General features: G+C 35.1%; 1 protein-coding gene across 3 annotated transcripts in view; it reads left to right on the top strand.

Moving 5' to 3' along the window:
• Window positions 1-20,364, top strand: part of Apoltp (Apolipoprotein lipid transfer particle) — a 194,418-nt gene that overhangs the window by 42,290 nt on the left and 131,764 nt on the right. For 2 of the 3 annotated variants that reach the window (XM_069836782.1, XM_069836783.1), the window contains exons 8-20: window positions 601-716; window positions 2,649-2,770; window positions 3,216-3,350; window positions 7,171-7,390; window positions 9,488-9,618; window positions 9,699-9,865; window positions 11,025-11,198; window positions 13,087-13,196; window positions 13,454-13,642; window positions 13,782-13,910; window positions 14,486-14,673; window positions 15,222-15,404; window positions 16,824-17,091. In XM_069836782.1, coding sequence (XP_069692883.1) covers window positions 601-716; window positions 2,649-2,770; window positions 3,216-3,350; window positions 7,171-7,390; window positions 9,488-9,618; window positions 9,699-9,865; window positions 11,025-11,198; window positions 13,087-13,196; window positions 13,454-13,642; window positions 13,782-13,910; window positions 14,486-14,673; window positions 15,222-15,404; window positions 16,824-17,091 — 2,132 coding nt within the window. Of the gene's footprint in view, window positions 1-600; window positions 717-2,648; window positions 2,771-3,215; window positions 3,351-7,170; window positions 7,391-9,487; window positions 9,619-9,698; window positions 9,866-11,024; window positions 11,199-13,085; window positions 13,197-13,453; window positions 13,643-13,781; window positions 13,911-14,485; window positions 14,674-15,221; window positions 15,405-16,823; window positions 17,092-20,364 lie in introns of those variants that run through there. The other variant, XM_069836784.1, reaches the window with a different exon arrangement.

The raw sequence follows: 20,364 nt of genomic DNA, 5'->3' as shown, positions 1-20,364 counted from the left end.
TTCCTTAGCCTTTGAAGATAACTCTGCACAGCATTTTCTCCATCCACTAGCAGAACCGCAACAAAGCATTCCTTACCTTCCTCAGCTGCTGTCAAATACTGTTACCCAGAGCCAGCTGAACTAAGATATTACTCCTTTCTCTTCTTTCTCATCTGGACTTGGGACTGGCCATGGCAGAATTTAATTTCTCCTAACCAGATGTTTTGCATACATATTAATTATTAAGTATAAGTAACCTCCTTCATTTGTCAGTTTATTCTGCATGATGGCAAAAGATTATGAACGTAATCTTTAGATTGTTTTGGATTGGAGGCCATTTTGTGTTGTGGTTTCAAATAAACATCCACTAATGTCTTACACTGAAACATATTACACCTCATTCCCATCATTTCCATGAATTAACTCGTAGAAATAAAGTGCTGTATGAACAAAATCTGAGTAATAGTTGAGGAGCAATCATGTATACCCACGGAAGTATCGAGATTGATATTTTTCAGATCAAAATACTTTCCTTCATATTTTCTGTAATGAGAATAAAAAGGGAAAGTGTGAAAATGTTAATACTTTTCAAGGACCATTTCTGCATTTTGAATGTTGCAGATCTTGTGAGCCGTAGATCCACCTTGTTGTTTGACCACGATCAAACTCCAAAACCAGTTTCTGGTGAACTGAGAGCTTCAAGAGACCTTATCAAAGCAATGTGCAAATTGAATATGGTGAGCAAAATATTTAGGCAATGATGTAATAAAGTGGATAAAATAATTTTTATTCAAGAATTCTAATATTCTAATAAATTAAAAAATTAATCTCGCATGTATATATATATATATATAATAATAATAATAATAATAATTATTATTATTATTATTATTATTATTATTATTATTATTATTATTATTATTATTAAGGTATATCGAAAAAAAATTAAATGAAGGAGGCTAGTGCGGAAAAGAAAGAGCGTAGAAAAAAAATAAAACAGTAATTCGACAATATCCTGTGTCTCCGCATCAGCTCTAAACTTTGGCGAGCCTAATGCTTTATGTTTGTTTTCAAATTTTTTTGTAGTGCAGCTCTTCGCCTATTTCTTTAAATTTACACTCAGAAATAACCCAGGGCTCACTACGAGGAGGTGGCTGTACTTCGAGCCCCATTCCTCCACCCACCCTTAGTAGTACTTATACTCCGGTGTCGAATGTTGACAGACTTCGTTCCAAAGCATGGCATTTCTCGGCTATGCACACTAAATTATGTGAAGGATTCCTACGGCTCACATACAAGCGGAGAAGCCTACAAGCAGTTGTAAGCCATCGAGATTGAACAACTGGCCCTGGTTTCTTCCTTTCAAGCTCTATCGGATAATGGCCAGAATGAATGGCTTGGCAGATCCCCAGAAGATATTCTTGATCAGTACTAAGATCGGAGATACGTTCCATATATATATATATATATATATATATATATATATATATATATATATATATATATATATATATATACACAGGGTGTTTCAAAAATACGGGGCATAATTTCAGGTATGTATGTATTTCCCACATGTAGACAATCAAAATAGTTCATTACAACATGTGTCTGGCATATTTCGTTAGGCCTATATTTACTAGCAGAGCCATTTGACTAATCAAGGATACAGATTGATTCAGCTATTGGATACAATCATTTATTGTCATAAATGAATGCTTCAAAATTACTTCTTCATCTGAGTCACATATTTCATTAATTTGATGTTACATCCTTTTTCCAGGGAGGTCTTCAATTTTTCATTGAACTCTGCTTAGACTTTGAAGTCTTAAAGTTGAACGACAAGGATGTTAAAAACGACAAAATTCTCGTGTACTGAACATTAATCATCATTAATCTATGTATAGGGCCTATACACAAGAGTTCCATCACTTTTCTCTCCAGAAAAAAAGCATTGTGTGTGTGCGTGTGTGTGTGTTTGTGCGTATGTGCATGCTTGTTTTTTATATTTGTGGCAAGATATGTGATAGTAATAACCAGCTATTAGTTGTTTGTGGACCATAAATTTCACAGGGACATTTATTTTTGTAACTACAGTTTTGTGGGAACAGAATCCGTTGATATTTGTGCATTATTTTCTTCATGCTATTCGAGAAGCGTTTTTGCAAAAGTCGATAGATGCAGAAATCAAGATTTTACAGAAATTACACTAAGTGACAGGATCTATCGAGTTTTGAAAAAACCTGGAAGGTTTGGTAGTCTCTACATATGGTATGAATCAAGTTTTTTGTAAATCTGATTTCATAGATCGAATCCGGAGGTAGAAAACATACGATATCCATATGTAACTCACTATCGAAAATTTCTGCATCTATCGACTTTTGCAAAAACGCTCCTCATTTGGGAAGTGAATAATACCTTTTACTTAACAAATATTGTACCACGAACCAACAATGTAAATATACAAGCCATTGCTTTCGAATAGAAAGTGTTGGATTCCAGTTTGTAACATTTACATTCGAAATTGCTTTAATAGTTCTGCCAGTTTTGCAATGGGTTTATAATTGCACAACCATGTAGTTGATTGGGGCTTGGAACACTTGATAGATAGTTGGAATGATCACAATGAAATTGTATTACATGTTTGTAACAAGTACTCTATTATATTTCAGGATGACATCCAACCAGAGTTCCCTGATGCATTCACCAAGTTTGTTCATACGGCTCGATTACTGTCCTACCCAGCTTTGTCCCAAGTGTACAATCGTGCAAATAGTATATGCAGCACAGGAAGGTGAGTGCTTTGTTTCATGATTCGTTAATTATTTTTAATTGGTTATTTAACGACGCTGTATCAACTACTAGGTTATTTAGCATTGATGAGATCGGTGATAGCGAGATGATATTTGGCGAGAACTTCGTAATTTTTATAACCTTTAATAACGAATCACTCCTCTCCTGTTGGAGACGTAAGGAATTTTTTTTTTCATCATCAGTAATGAAATAACTTCTGTTGCAGAGTTGTAACTAATTCTTTATTCAGAATAGATACAACAACACCCAACCATAGTAGAATTTCGTAACTGTGGATCATACATGGACATGGTTATTGCTGAATAGGCTAAATACTTCAATTTTCAGTATAGCATAGTGATTATTTGCGTCATATAGATAACATTTTTCGTTTCTGTAACATTACAGTGAAACGATTATTATATTGTGATGATTTTGCTTTCCAGGAGACATATACTAGACGCGCTTCCAATGCTTGGCAGTAATGCTGCTGTTGCAGTGATGAAAGACATCATCCTTAAAAATGGCGTCCCGCAAGATGTTGTGCATGAGTGGCTCTTTGCTTTGTCATTTATTCCAAGGTATTTAATTTATATTACTATTTAGTCACTAGATATTGTAAATGTTCAAAACAGTATGCTAAATACTCCAACATGAAATAATACTGGGTAACTATCTCAGTCTAGCATGGGCCATGCGCAGGGTTTTTCAGTATTGGTTGGTTCCTAGCACTTGAAGGTCAAACTATCTCACACACACATGTGGCATATTGTTAGTCAATCTTAGTCATTGGTTCTTGTAACAAGACGTCTGTGCATTACAAAGTGTGTAATAGATTTTCTTTAGAACACTATGTGTTCATATGTTGTTATTACATACATACATAGTTTTCTCGTCAAATTCGATGAATATTTCCTGGTTTGAAGGTTCCAGCTCATGAAACAATCCATAAATTTGCATGTACATTTAAGACACTGGAAGTATTACAGACAAGACTCGCAGAAAAGATAAAAGGGTCTTGATGGAAGAAATGTTGGATGCCATTTGCTACCGCTTAGAAAATTCCTCTAAAATATGAATTAGGAACTTCTCGTCCTTTCCTGGGTAGAGCTACATACGAAATTAGTGTGTATCATGAGCGGGGGATAAAAAAGCAGGGCAGTTTTCCTAAGAAACAATGCTAATACACATGTGCATCTGATTTTACACCCCCTTCTTCAAGTGTTGATCAAGATGGAATGACATTAAGCATTCTTTCAGCATGTTTCTGCCATTGCTTATATAACGAACATCTCGGTACAAGAAATAATTAGATGTTTCAGGACAGAGCCATTAATGTTAATTTGTGGCCCCCTCGATCCCCTGATCTGACCCTCTGTGATATTTTTATCTTTAGGGTTCATTGAAAGATAAAGTCTATAGGGCAAACCACGCACTTTAGAAGATCTCAAGCGTAATATCCTTGACGAGAATGCCTCATTTCTCGACGGGAACTTGAGCAAATGTATAGAAAAGGACAGCGGGCAGTTTCAGCATGTTCTTAGTTAAATTGGATGGGTACATAACATTACCAGCATCAACTCAGTGCACCACACGAATGATAGTTGTACTGTTGCTGTGCATTTGAAAGCAACTGTGCAGGCAGACCCCATTAGACTGAGACTCCAAGTATATGAGGAACTGCCTGTGATGATGATAATGATAGTAATGATAATAATAATAATAATCATCATCATCATCATCATCATCATCATCATCATCATCATCATCATTATTGGCAGTTCAATTATTAAGGAAAACTATGAAAACTTACCATAAATATAATCCGAATATTAAAGTTGGTTATAATTAAACCTATACAAATTTAAAACAAAGTATCACAGAGAGAAATGATTATAGGATTCTAAAAATGTTCCAAATGTACAAATCTACTGGGCAAAGTTATCGAAGACCCCAATCAGAAAGTTGGCGATAATAAATTTGACAAGAGAATAACTGTAAGTTTTACTCGTAATTGAAGGTTTTTAATTTCTTATAAGAGAAAGTATTGTAATGCTGCAAAAAATTATTTCAAGATTTTCCTTTTTCGGGTTTCCTGTCTGTGTGTCCCTCTGTCTCTGGACAGAGATGTGTTCTAAATTATTGAGTGAATTTTGTTCATATTCAGTACTGTATCTAAGAAAATAATGCACATGAGGCTTACTAAGAATACTGGTAGGTCTTGCAAGCAAACATTCTCATGGGGGCAGATAAGAAGGTTAATTTTTTTTCTTCCACCATGATGATAATGTCAAAACAAGTGTTTGTACAAATTTTGGCCACTCCAGTGCATTACGAGGACTGTAAAAAGTAAGTTCGCCTGGGGTCATTTACAGAAAGAAAACAGAATTTCATTGGAAAAATGTATTGAAACAGATACATCAATTACTGATCTGTTTTTCAACATATTCCCACTGGAACTGAGACATTTGTCATACCATGGGATCGACAGAGAGGTGCAGACGGCTGTCACACACTGATTCCAATCCCAGACGGCAGACTTCTACGACACAGGGATACGAAAGTTGACCCCACAGTATGACAGATGTCTCAATTCCGGTGGGGAATATGTTGAAAAATAACTAAACGATTGCTGTATCTGTTCCAATAGAACTAAATCTTTCCATAAAGTTGCGTTTTCTTTCTGTAAATGGCCCCAGGGAAACTTATTTTTATGGCCCTTGTAATTGCGTTTGAGTGGCCAAAATTTGTATAAGTATTTGCTTTGACATTATTATCATGATGGAATAAAAAAAATTAACTTTTTATCTGTCCCCATGAGAATGTTTGCTTGTTAGATTTTATCTACTTTAACGATTTTCTTACAGTCTTCCGAGTTAGCTGTGTGGTAGCGTGTCTGCCTCCAGACTAGCTGGCCTGGATTCAATTCCCGGTGGGGTCAGAGATTTTCGTGTAAAATTTCTACCTTGGAACTAGGAGAGGTGGCTGTGCACAGCTTCTAATCACTAGATTGTGCACCAGTACACCTGGGTTTAATCCCAAATCTCTCTGCACTGCATATGAAGAGAAGGTGTATGTCACTGTTGATAGTGATTTGTCCATTGGATGGGGGACATTAAGCCTGGTGGCCCCCTTGGTGCTATTCCACAGGAGTAGGCTACGTGCCAGCACTGTGTTCCCCCCCTCCCTTCTTCATCTTCATCATCATCCTCACCCATTCCCTACACTACAAGCGAAGTGGGTAGCATGGGATACACACGCACGCGCACAATTAGCTTACATAAACTGAAGTAATAGCTGAACTGCAATCTCATACGTCAAAAACTCCAATTTTGCAGGAGATCGAAAAAATATTTTAGTATCTTGATAACGAACAAGTGTGTGAAGTTTGAATCCCTGCCTTGACATAAAATGTATCTGCAGTATGATTTGAGAAGACTTCTTTCATAGAGATCAAGTGAATTCTCATTTTGTTCATTTTTTAGATATGGATAATGCTTTTAATTGTCGTCCTCATGTTTCGAACATATGTCCAATTAAACACACTCCTTTGTGAGCATTACTACTTGGTATGCTTAGAACAAAGCTAGCCAGTTTTTCCAAATTTATAATATTAACATTGCTTTTAGACGAGTGAGCAAGCATTCTTGGCAAGTATTACATTCTATAAGGACTGCATATTTTAATTCATCTCTTGAACAACAAAACTCATCATATAAACCAGGGCTGGTAAACAGCTACTCTGAAAGTTTAGCTTCTCTCACTACAGTTGCTGTTGTACGTAGATACTCATGCTGACTGCTTTCTTTACAATACGAGTTTCCCCACCTCTGTTATAAACAATCATCATTCACGGCAAAACCAAATATTTGGAATACAAATTTTTACATTATGCAAAAATAAGGAAGAAAAATGCTCGAAGAGAAGAATAATACGGGAGCCGGGAGACTGTTAAAAATTAGGGGCAAATACGGGAGATCCCGGGAAATACGGGAGGGTTGGCAACCCTAAATCCTGCCAGTTTGCTGTAGGGAAGAAAAATCAAACCTGAATTTGGAGCCTGGTGCAGTATTATTTCGTATGCCACATATTTCGATGTGTTACAGGTATTTCAGATAAAAGAGATTTTAGTGCTCTATGTCCTGTAAAATAATTATTTGCAAATCTGTGACAGTTAAAATGTTTTGGTGTATTGGCTTTCCTGACCACATATTTAAGGACATCACAATTATTATGTAATAATAATTAGCAAATAACTAATATGCTTAAATTTTTTCGTTATCAAAGTTTATAGTCTACTTCTTTCGAATTAAATTCCTTGAGTAGTAGGTAATATGTTTAACCCTATAAATTACGCATATGTAGCTAATCGTGTATAATTTTATTATTGCCACTTTACAGACCAGATCTACAAACAATTAACATACTTACACCATTACTGAAATGGAGCAAGGTAGATGCACAGTTCTACCTTAGTGTGTCTACAGTTGTACACTCGTATTGTAAGTGGAATTTCAATTGCAAATCAGCACCAGAAGTAGCCAACATTATCCATTTTCTTGAGGCCCAGGTACAAAATGGCTGTCAGCATAAAGAAGGGGACCAAGCAACATTAGAAAAGGTATGTCTGTTAAAATAACTCCACAAAAATAAGCCACAAAACTTTTTGTTACAGTTTAAACATAGGCCTACATTTTATTCTCAGTATATGAGCTTTTACAATTGCTATTTGCTAGTTATTATGCATTCCAGCAATAAGCGAACTGGAAATTAACTTTGAGATTCGAAAAGAGAGATAAAACTAAGAAGGTTGTATTTTCTTATGTTCTTCGTGATCTATTCACATTTCATCTGTATGGATTTATTTGGCAGATTTGTAGGCTTACTGCTGACACCTCCTGAAATTTGTAGATTAAACATTTCCCTGAATTCATGTGAATAATTTCATTTCTGAAATGGGAAAGCGTGTAAACAGAGTTGTTATATTTCTCAGAACAGACCGGGACAGTAGCATGTAAACACTACTCAGCAAGTAAATGATCTAAGTCATCTACATTATATAATGATAAATGTATTATTATTATTATTATTATTATTATTATTATTATTATTATTATTATTATTATTATTACTACTATCATTATTCACTTTCTAAAACTAATATTCATACAGTCATTTTCAATAATAGCAAGATGAAATTTAATGTTGTATAGGCCTAGTGTAATATGTAACTAATCATCGATGTATGCAATGAAAGGGGAAAGGAACTGGCCACCCTACCCCAGTATCTCCTGGTCTAATTGCTTCATAACTGGTACCTTGTTGATATCATTTATGAGGTTCAGACCTGTCTTCGAACAGTTGACCAAACAACTGCCACTCCCAGGTGCCTTCTTCAACGAGTTCGCATTTAATATGATTAAGAATATTTATGTGAAATATAATTAAAGAAACCAATTTAAACCAGCAACTCTGCTTTAATTAAATGTTTAGGCATACTAATATGTTATCTGAGAAAACATATTTTTGTACAAGTGCATTTAAAAAGTTAATTGGTATTGCAAAACAAAAAAAAATTGACACAATTTTTGCACAAAATGGCCTTAATTGTTGAAAATTGTCACCTGTTTATTAACAGTATACCTGGCAGTTACCATGCTGGTCGTTGGTTCTCAGATGCACGGGTTCAAACCCGGATGTAGGAGATGGATTTTGAATAGCAATAAAATTCTTAGTGTGGCTTCCTCCAGGAGAGAAATAAAGAAGGTAGACCTGACCTATGTCAGATAGAGGATTGCAGGCATTTCTCCCTCATGTTGAAATTCAACGCTGAATAACTCTGCAATTGAAATCGTCGTTAAATAAACAGTACCACTACTATCACTGCAATTATCCAATTCATTATCATCCCCTGCACAGTAGCCTACTCAGTACCTACCGTACTCATCTCGGCTCAACATACTGAACTACCGGTACTTATTTTTAGGATGGATTTGCTTTAAGAAATCAAACTATTTATTAAGATGCACTGTATCAGAAATTCGGTAAAATGTTCAATAATAACTTACAAGACCATGCTCAAATTGGAAGAAATGAGGGAGTTAGAAAGTGAAATAGTGAAATATTTCGATGTAATAAACAGTACCGGAGGTATACATACCATTTGAAATCGTGATAATGCAACTACGAGTAGAGTTAATAGAAAAATTTATTATAAACACTTTATGGAAAAAAAAAATCATTTTCTCCATTCAAAAAACCCCCCTTTTAGAATCCTGCACATGATGCTACCATTAAGTCTAATGTTTACTTTAGCTAGCATTTCCAAAACTGTTTAATTTTTAAAATGAGAGAAATCGATGTTCTTTAACGAATTGCAAGGGGCACAGGATATTTCTCTTAAGTACAGGACTGTCCCTTAAAGTTCGAAACATTCGGAACACCTGGCAGAAATTATGACTAGTATAGTTTGATTTTGATGGTGAAATATTTTTCTTAGAATCCTGTGATTCTTTCATGTTACGTAAACCATTTGTTTTTTTTATTTTTCGAAAGGATTTGCTAAGAATTTTTATTGCTCATAAAATTCGAACATATTCGGGAGTGTTTGAACCCATGAACCTTGGATAGGCCTGTAGTGGCAAGCATGGTAACTATTAGTGTACGAGAGCATGTTTTACTCAATATTTAATTATGTTGAATCTTTCTAACTTTTCAGACGTTGGTAGCCATCAAGGCTTTGGGAAATATTGGTATTCCTGTTACAACGTTAAATCCGACTTTGCGAGTATGCATAGAAAACAAACAGTTGCCAATGGAGATCAAGATTGCAGCTATACATGCTCACAGGTAAAATGGTTCTGTAATTAAATTCCTTAATAAAGAGTGGTATATCTGAGTCTATGTACAGAACACTTTTTTCCCCACAGGAGATTGCCATGCCAAGACACTCGAGAATATTTTCTAAAGCTCTTCCGTGATCAATCAGTTGATTCAGAACTGCGTATTGCATCCTACTTAGAAGTGATGAAGTGTCCTACTTACATCATAGTTAAGACAGTCAAACACTCGCTTGAGGAGGAAGAAGTTAATCAAGGTTAGTTATTTCTCACAATTAGATTTTTATTACCAGTACTGCACATATTCACATAGTATACAGTGTCCCAAGCCGTGGCGTCGCGGTCTAAGGCATCCTGCCTAGGACTCGCGTTACAGAATGTGCGCTGGTTCGAGTCCTCATGGGGGAAGAAATTTTCTCATGAAATTTCAGCCAGTGTATGGGACCAGTGCCCACCCAGCATCGTGATGCACTTGGGGAGCTACAATAGGTAGCAAAAATCCGGTTTTGCAAACCAGCTATAACAGCTGGGGGAATCATCATGCTAACCACATGATACCTTCATTCTGGTTGGACGATCGTCCACCTCTGTTTCGGCATGTGGACGTGAGCCCAGCAGCCAGCTGGTCGGTCTTGGCTCTTCATGGGGTGTAGCTCCACAGATTTTTTTTTTTTTACATAGTATACAGTTAGCTTGATAACCATTGTAATAAGCTTGTTGCTGTTGTTGTTATCTCTAGTTCTTGAGTGACAGTGCAATGGATGATAATTGTAGAAGTGGAATGCTTGCAGAGTAAACCAGACTGACCCAAGAAAACCTTAAACTCCTCGTTTGTCCAACATACATTCCTCTTAGACTAGCCAGAATTTGAATCCAAGTGTCCAGCGTGGAAAATAGCACCAACCATTCTAATGATTTACCCAAATCAGCCTTCAGCCTTTAATATCAGTGTTAGACACTTCAATTAAGAAAAATAGATTACGTTCTTAGATTAAGGCTTTTTTCTTTGTGTATATTGTTGTAATAACATGGTTGGCAAACTCGCTATGTATCAATTCGATTTTGCATTTAATTGCTATTGTAAATGTATACTTTCTATTTGCATTGTTAACTGCTGGTTAATTTAAAATTACTCACATTCTGCACATTCAGAATGAAAAGTATTACCGGTATGTAGAATTTATTATTATTATTATTATTATTATTATTATTATTATTATTATTATTATTATTATTATTATTATTTATAAGTAGGTTTTTTTTACTGTGAATCAATGTGGTGCAAAGTTATTGTGTTATAGCGTAAGTTTCACCAATCACATATGACTAGTAATTTGAGTTATTTTTCAATTTCGTTGGTAGTATATCTTAATCGAAATATCGCTCTTACATTAATTTATTATTTTTCCTTTATAGTTGGTTCGTTTGTTTGGAGTCATCTTACTAATCTGCTGAAATCATCTAGTCCCAGCAAAGTAGAAATACAAGCACTTTTGCAAGACAAGGACCTTTCTAGTAAATTCAATAGCGATATGAGAAAATATTCTCGCAATTATGAAGGATCTATGTTCTTTGAAAATTATAATGTTGGTAAGTACTTTTCTCGCGAAGAACAGCATTACAAGCGTGTGTACATGAACGCGCGCACACGTGCTCGCACACACATACACACGCGCACACACACACACACACACACACATTTTTGTCCTTATTTTATTTTGTTTTAGTTTTCTATTGCCGAACACTTGGCAATGAAGCTATTCGATTTCTTGCACCTTAATATTTCTCACAGATGGTTTTATTCTGGAAGGTGAAGTCATCATGATCCATTTCTTCATTTAATATGCATATTGAACAGATGGATGACTGAAAGATTCAAATTCTGTGTAGATGCTTTCTGTTCAATTTTCCGGTCTCGTAGTTCAAGAGAGCAAATGACACAGTCAACTGCTCACCATTAGATAGCGACCAACCAATCATTCTGTGTAAATGTTTTGCCATGGAGTCTTGGCCTCCGATTGACCTGAAAGCTGCTACTGCCAATTTTATGGATGCATTTGCCTTCAAACAGATGTTCAACCGTGAGTGTGTGGCTGGAAGCACGCCATTTGTCAGCAGAGTCAGATATTCATAGCACATAATTATATTGCTCGTGAAAATTACAATAACCATCTACCTTTGCTATAGAAGATGTTGGAAATGATGTCCTTGTGCCGCCACACATCTCTCACATCTTTTAAGAAAATTTGCATTCACATGTATTTATTTTCTGAAATTCCTGCAATTTCCCTTCTTATATTGTCTCTCAGTTCTTCCAAAATATTCGGGTTATTACAATACAGTTTATTTTATTTATTTTTTAAGTTCCAAGTTTAACACGTGAACAGTGTTTTAAAATGCAAAGTTTCACGAAGAATACATCCATGAAGGTATAATTCGGAAAAGGGAGTTAAAACTGAAAAACTGTACCCATGTTCTCTAAGTTAAAGGTGTTAATCCTTAAATATATGTATTTTGTTTTGTTGTGTTTGAAGTATGTTAATGTTGCCCTGTAAGTATTGTTTACACGCATTTATGATCGTAATGCTTTTAATTACCCCACCACTCTTTTCAAGATCATTAGATAAAACTTTTACTGTATTTACAGTACACATGCATTGTGTAGAAAAATTTCAGTCATTAAGAATAATATTAACATGTAGTTAATCAAGAAGTTACACAGTGCGCCTGTTTCATTTCCTTACTCTTAAACAGCACTTCCATTGTCCACAACTTTGCTACAAGCTTGCGTCATGCAGTCCACAAGATAAGTCACAAAAGAATATCTTTGACTGTTGCTCACGAACACTAATTGTAACTATGTTACACAAAAAACAAAACACAGTTTTATTTCAAACAGTTCCACACGAAATGTTATCATATAGTATTGTTTAGGTTTTCCTGGTTCAAATCTTATCACCTATGTGTTTTGTTTTATATACTTTTAATTTCTGTAAATTCTTTTAAGATGATTATGAAATGCAGCATTACTAAGAATTTTGACACCTGGTAATTTTTCTTCAAACTTTCTTTACACTTTATAGGCAGAGCTAGTGAGTACATGAAAAAAACCATAAACATCCACTGTTATGTAGTAAACCAAGGAGCATCCATTTCAAGAAATTGTTTCTCGTAATTACGATCAGTTCCAGCAGGAAATAACTCCCTTCCATAGGGATTGTGTGATTATTATGTTTGTCCTATATTAAGTTTTTGTTATATTAACCCTTGATTTTAGCCAAACTACACAAAGTGAGACGCATAAAGGAAACTCAGAACACAGCTACAGAAGAAATGCCGCTTAGCACTCAGAACTCTGGAAAATATAATTAAATGATTATTCCCTAGGGAAATTTGATGTGTGTACAATGTGGGTTCAAACTGAGCAGTTGTTTCAGTCAATGAAGCCGAATTAAGTGGAGTTCCGTTATGATTTCAGGAGGAAGTTACGAAAGCAATGTCATCTTCTCACCTAAATCATATTTGCCTAGATCAGCAATGTTTAACTTAACAGTTGATTTGTTTGGGGAATCAGTAAATGTACTTGAGGTAAGTCGTTACTTTTATCATTGTCATATTATCTCAAGTTTATTCTCTGTAGAAGATGTATTACAAGAGCTATTCATTTTTGTGTGTGCGTGTGTACACTTGCTCTCGTGTGAGTATTTGATTGTGCGTGCACGTGCAAGGTTGTGCTTAGTGTGAGCGTGTTTGTGTGTGAATCTGTATGTGTGATTGGATACATTCTTATTTTTATAATGTACTAAAATATTCAGAAATATTTTTATGACAATATTCTTTTGAAGGTAGCTGGTCGCATGGAAGGCTTTGAGCATTATGTGGAGTCCATATTTGGTCCTAATGGACCACTTAGTAGCAGTAAAGTAAAGGAAGGCTTAGAAAAGTTTAGATTCCTAAGAAGCGTACCAGAAGATCTGAAGTCCAAAGTACATGCACTTCCTAACGTAGTAGACACAAATTTTGATGACCCTCAAGTAAGTAGAGAAGTAACTTCACGTGTTTCATTACAAATAACAATTTCACTTAGACCTATTGGTATTACTTGAGTACTGAATCTTTATTAATTATGACTAAAATACAGTTAATTTTAATTAGATTTAACTTTTCTTTCAGGCATCTATTGGAATGAAAATATTTGGCAATGAGTTAAGATATCACAAATTTTCAGGTGACAGGGAAATTAAGGCTGCACTGAATGCAATTAACCCTGTGGAAAAAATAAAGCAGCTCCTCTCAGGCAAGGTAAAGGAGAAGTGAATCTATTTGTTCTGCATGCCTCCACAATTAATTCGACTTGTGTGAAATTTGGAGCCATTATCTCTGCATACTAATGCAGAGTGATTTTTAATTTTTATTGTTCTTTTACAAAAACGGTATTTCTTCGTTCGTTTTCCTTTCCAACCGTCTTGGGTTTCATCTGTAACTTGCATCATACATTCGCATGCATACTGTATATTGAGATTGTAGACACTTCATTAATGGAACGGTTAGATTGTTTACTCCAATCTAGAGACATAGCTTCAAATATTTGTGAGTCTAAGTTAAAATGTGTGATAAAAATAATGATCTTGGAACAAGGTTTGGAAGGGCGTTTCTGTTTCCTGTGCCATGATTCCATCATTTCTCTGTCGCCTGTGTACATCTTCACATAGTGCATTGTGGTCAATATTTAAAATGACGAAGTAATAGAGTGCTTATGCATAACTTCCAAGTGAAATGATTATTACGTCAATGTATGTACGTTACCATGCAGTATTGAATTTTGATGGAAATATTTGCTGATACATATATATATATATATTTTTTTTTTTTTTAAGGAAATCAACTACAACAAAGCTACGTTATTTTTGGACACAAGTTATGTCGTACCAACTGCAACAGGACTTCCTATCAGTCTGAGTGCAATCGGCACAGCGGCAGTCAATCTCCAAATTTCTGGGTCTCTGAAGGCAGCCGACTTCCTGAAGACTCATGAACTCGACGTCGAGGGCAAGATACGTCCAAGGTAATGGTGAAACGTATTGTGATGTAGCTGTTGGCGTCACTCTTATACCTGCCTATGGTGCACCTGTGTGTTAAGCTCAGAAATACTTAAGTACCTAGCGTAGGCACAAAATAACTCTTCCTTTCGATTTTCCTCTTAAATTTTAACGCCTGTATTCACATGAGCGTACTATTAGCATGGCAATGTTTTTGCACGCCAGAGAAGAAGAAATAAACTGTTCAGCTCCTGACTATGAATCATGCTTCAGTTTGGACGTTTGACAATTGACTGTGAAGTGAAAAGGGAGACTTTTTTTTTAATATAAATTGTTGACCTACTGTTAATCAAATATACAGAAGCTTAAATTAATAGCTTATGATTGTGGTAAACAAGTAAAGTCATAGTGGTACTATCTAAGAAAAACTAAACAAGGTGTCCTTTTTCACCCCATTTTACATTATGAATGTAATGGGGAACGCTTTATGGTAGTAACATAAAGACGTAATTGTGTAAGAAAGTGAACTTTGACTACCCTCATATTAAATATTAATGTTTTCCTTTTATTTCAGTGTTGCTATTGATATTGTGGGGACAATGGGTGTCGATGCCTATTATGCAAGCACTGGCATTAAACTCCGAACGAACATGTACTCCTCTTCAGCTGTAGAAGGGCAGCTGAAAGTTCGAGGTGCAAAACTTGTAAGCGTGAATTTCAATCTTCCCAAGGATAAAATTGAAATAATTAATGCACGGTGAGTAAAAATATTTAAATTTTCAGTTAAAATGCAATGAAGACGTATTTTGAATTCCTTCATCTCCTGCTCAACATTTATGTAATTGTCGAAGGAACTCATTCAGTTCTTGAAACATTCTAGGACGATAAATCATAACTCGAAATTGATACCAGTATGTCATATCTAAAGCCACGATTAAAATTGTTTAATTGTGTAGGAATTTTTAACAAGACTGTATGAGGTAAATTGGCTCTGTTAACAGAGTAAAAGATCGAGACCTACGGTACATGATTTCGTAATCACTCCCTTTCATTTGCTATAACTTCATAATGGCTCACTGGGGATAACGTTAACCAGAATGTGGTGCTGACTAGCGTCGTGCATTACAGACATTATGTTCGGTTCAAGTTTGTTGAGTATGGTGAAGTTCGATATTTGCTGAAGTTCCATCTTGTTATAAAAGTATTCGCTGTCCTCCACTCCACTCTTTCATGTTTTAACTGCTTAAGTATTTTAGAACAGATCTTGCGATTAGTTTTTCATATGAAATAACAAGAAGTTTGTAATATCCTGGTTGCCTCTGTCATGTTCGTACATTGCAGGATACTAGTGCTTGCTAAGTTCCTGTACGCATACGACTGTTTAGGTTATAAGTTATAGCAGGGGCAGTATACAACCACATCATGCCAGAAAACTCCAAAGCCACTACAAATAACAAATCTATGTGAAAGGAAATTGAACCTTAGTTTCCTGTGTAATGACTATGAATACTACAGATGGATCTTTGACAGTACAGATATGGATTCAGGTATGGGGCTTATGCACTTCTTATTGGTCCCAAATAGTCATTTCATCTGCTCTTTGTATTTACCTTTTTCTTTAAGTATTGTTACTTAAAGATAGTGTGCATTTGGTGCATCAATATCTCTGGGATAAGTGGTTTTCTTTCTTTTCTCCCTTTTTTAATCATCACGAATTCTTCTTCTTCTTCTTCTTCTTCTTCTTCTTCTTCTTCTTCTTCTTCTTCATCTTCTTCTTCTTCATCTTTTTCTTCTTCTTCTTCTTCTTCTTATTATTATTATTATTATTATTATTATTATTATTATTATTATTATTATTATTATTATTATTATTATAAAATTAATTGGCAGTACCAGTATTAATTTAATAATTTCGGAGGCTAGGTATTATTTCAGCCATTGCATTCTTTCTCTCTAATATGTGCAACTCATTATCATTTCGTTCGTTTAATTATGTCTTTGTTTATTTGCCCGTGTGTTTCTTTATTTCTTTAGTTTTTCTACTATCTGTGTTCCTCTTCAAACAAATTAACACACTGGTGACTGAAGCCTTTGTGTTATTAATATTATGCATTGTTTGGATGCAAAGTAAAAGTCTTTCTTCTTCCCATTTTGAGTTAATATAACTTTGTTTCAGATCTGAGTTGATTGTGATGCATGGTGATAAAGAAGAGTTTCAGGCAGGAATCAAGAAAGGTCGAATAGAACAACATGTCTGCAGTTGGCAGTCACTCGATCGAACACTTGGTCTGAATTTCTGTGGCGATTACCAGTTCCCTGAGTGTCAATTAAATGCCAGTAGTGAATGTATTCTTAAAGGACCCGCCAAGTTTGCCGCATCTGTACAAAAAGCCGATCCGTCTGCTAAGAAATACTTGCTTGAATACAGGTGGGATACAACCGAGGTAAGACACTGAGGATACAGTTTTAGGCTGAGTGTGGATGTCTTTCTTAGGAAATCAAAGACTCGTCACCGCCATCTAATATATTGATCTCTCTTTTCATACAAATGTACCGTAGTTCAGTTATCATCAGTAAGTTCTTTTGGGATTCTGCAGAATTAAAATTCTTATTCCTGATGATGAAATTGTAGGTGAGCAGAGTTAAATTTTGAAGTGGGAGAAACTTCATCCAGTGGCTGGTACTTCGTATTTCACTTTGAGTCATTCACCCAAGTTTCCCCATTCCTGTCATCCAGGAACAAGATTATTTTTGGATAAAAACGTTCAAGTATGGCTCTGCCATTGAATTTCTGCAATAATTGTGTATGGAGGAATGCGAGAGAGTAAAAACTTACACTTTCACTTAATACTTTAAGACATCATCGAGTTCTTTCGTAAATAGATGGTGAAAGCTGCTTACTGAATTTTGTACTTTAAGACATTAAAGTATTTATAGATACTAGCGAAGTTAATTAACGTAACTCGAGGTATAGTTAAGGTTTCTGTTGTCAGTAATAGTAGGATGAGTGACTGGTATATACTTGAGACAAGGAAGTAGTGAGCCCATGATTTCTTGATCTTGACACTGAGTGTGTAGTTATTACTATGCCTATAAATTAAAACAACTATTACAAATGGCTTTTAAGGAACCTGCAGGTTCATTGCCACTCTCACTTCCATTCCGAGGCTTATTGTATAGATTCGTAACAAGCTGTTTTTTTACGGTAATGGGTTGTTAGCCCTTCGCTCAACCCCCAAGCTGGAGGACCACCCCTCATCAGCTGTCCACGACTGCTTATTCAATATATTCGCAGCTACCCTCCATATTTGGAGGACATCTCTATCCACAACCTGAGGACACGCCATGCTGTGGTGATAGGGATCCACAATACATGGATTAAAACAACTATTAGGTACTTAATATAAATTAAGTTCAATTCATAAAGTATAGCTAAATTTACACAATCCATAAATTAATTGGTTACAATTAATACTATTTATAATCAGCTAAATCAAGATAAACCGAAGGATTTTTATTTCTAATTAAATATGTTCATAAAGCTCAGTATCTTTTAAAAATTTAATGTCATTATGGGACAGTGACGGATTATTAAGAATTTGTTGCAGATCACTGGGGATGTTGTTTTGTTGCCTCTGACTTTGGTAGTGACTGCAGTCAATGATTATATGCGGAACTGAAATTCTACAGTTACATTTAGTGCATTGTGGGGATGTGAATGTGTTAATTTCGTGGCCTAAAATCTGGTAAGACAAAAATTATCTCTCTTACTATAGTTTATTTACAACAGTCTCCCATTCTTTTGATGTAAATATTTGTATGTTATATATTTTCGTCAGTAATTTCAAATGAAAGAAATTGTTTTTCCAATTGCACTTGTTTCATTTGGTACATTTTTCATATTAAATTTCTGTGCTGGAAATATTATTTACAACATTTTACTTCATTATTACTGCTCCCTGAAGAACAGGTTTTTATTTTTTCCAATTGCATTCTTTATCCCTTCCGATAAGCTCACTTGATATCAGTGGCGTGTGGTGATAAATAATCCTGGTGGTGCACAAATATTTATTATGATTATCATATTATTATTATTACACCCTATTATTATTATCATTATTATCATTATTATTATTATCATTATCATTATCATTATTTGTACTAACTACTCCATAACTATTAACATATGTTATATAGGTATAGATTTACATAATTTTGTTAGTCAAGAAATTGCAGTTAATTAGTTTCCTATGTAGGTCCCTTAATAGCAAAGTAAAATGTTGAACTTCTATTGCAACACACCGTAAATAATATTGTTTTAGCTATATTGCGTTTTATAACAAAGTTCACACGTTCACAAACATTCGATACGTCTGTCGTCTCATCAGCCTTAACTGCTAAAAAGTCAACAACATTCTTTATTTCTTTGAAATCTCATCATGGCATACATCAAAATAGCTTGAAGGACTTCGTTCTGTATAGTGTTCGATGTGTTCTTAAACACTTTTGCTCTTAAGAGTGCGTCTAATTCAGAACTTTTAAATTGATGAGGCCAAGAAAAATACTAGCGTTTAAAGATGAGTCTCCGTCATCGTGACCTCTTAAAGCCAACTCAAAAGCTCCACAAAACCGCACGCACATATCTGTTCTTGGTAACTTTATCATTGTGAAGTTCAACAATCCAATATTAAATCCAGTTGTGTCTGTATGTTTGTTTGAACCAATACTGCTACTTTAACATTATTGTTGATGTGTGCAGCTGAAGAATCGTGTTTTTTAATTCTTTCATTCATGTGATTCAAATCAATCATATCTGCAGAACGATAATCAAAATTATTTAGTTACTACGCACAGTCCTAAATTCAAACAGAAAAATAAATAAAATTCATAAAACGTACTTGTTTTTGTCAATAAATTATCGCCGTCGAACAATTGGCAAGCAAAACAAAATACAGCGTCTTTTATATTGTAGCCGCATATTGCTTTTTCGTAAGTCCGAATGTTCAATTTTCTTTTCTCTTCTCTATTACTATGCTTCGCCACTTGTAATTTTAATTCATGTGTAGGTGTACCCATCTTTATTTTGATCTTTTCGTGTAAAGGTCTTACAGAAAATTACATATTTAAAAGATTTTGCACACTATTCATTGTAACATTTGTGATGTAACGATCTAACGACTACTGCAGACAGCTTGAGAACACATCTGAAAGTGCTCCTAAACCCTCCTATGCACATTGTATTGCCTCCCTACCATGCTCCAAAGCCTGCCAGTGAAACAGCACTACTGCGCATGCTCCAATGGAACAGTGTGCCGCAAGTGTCGAGCGGTAAACATAATTCCCAGGCGTGAACAAGACCAGTACACTTGCAGTGTTATTTTTACACAGTATTATAATAAAGAATTATGTCGCTCACATAGTCTATTGCAGCTCATTGATATAACTTTAAAAACGTGTTATTTGAAGAGGTGGTGCACTGCTCCTGTGCTCCTTAAGAGAAATCGCCACTGCTTGATATTTTCATTTCATTCAGAATCATATTCTTGCTTAAATTCAGATTCGGGGTCACTTCTTGCTTATGCTTCATGCCGAAATTCTGAATCCCTATAGAGTAAGCTAGAGTAGATACCTAGCTAGCTTAAGAATGTCATTATCTGCTATCTCTTTTGTTGCCATGGTTGGAACGAATATTGCAAATGTCAAGCACAAACCTGGAA

This window comes from Periplaneta americana, chromosome 10, assembly GCF_040183065.1.
Source record: "Periplaneta americana isolate PAMFEO1 chromosome 10, P.americana_PAMFEO1_priV1, whole genome shotgun sequence".
Classification (NCBI taxonomy): Eukaryota; Metazoa; Arthropoda; class Insecta; order Blattodea; family Blattidae; genus Periplaneta; species Periplaneta americana.
This window is presented reverse-complemented; position numbering and strand designations above follow the sequence as displayed.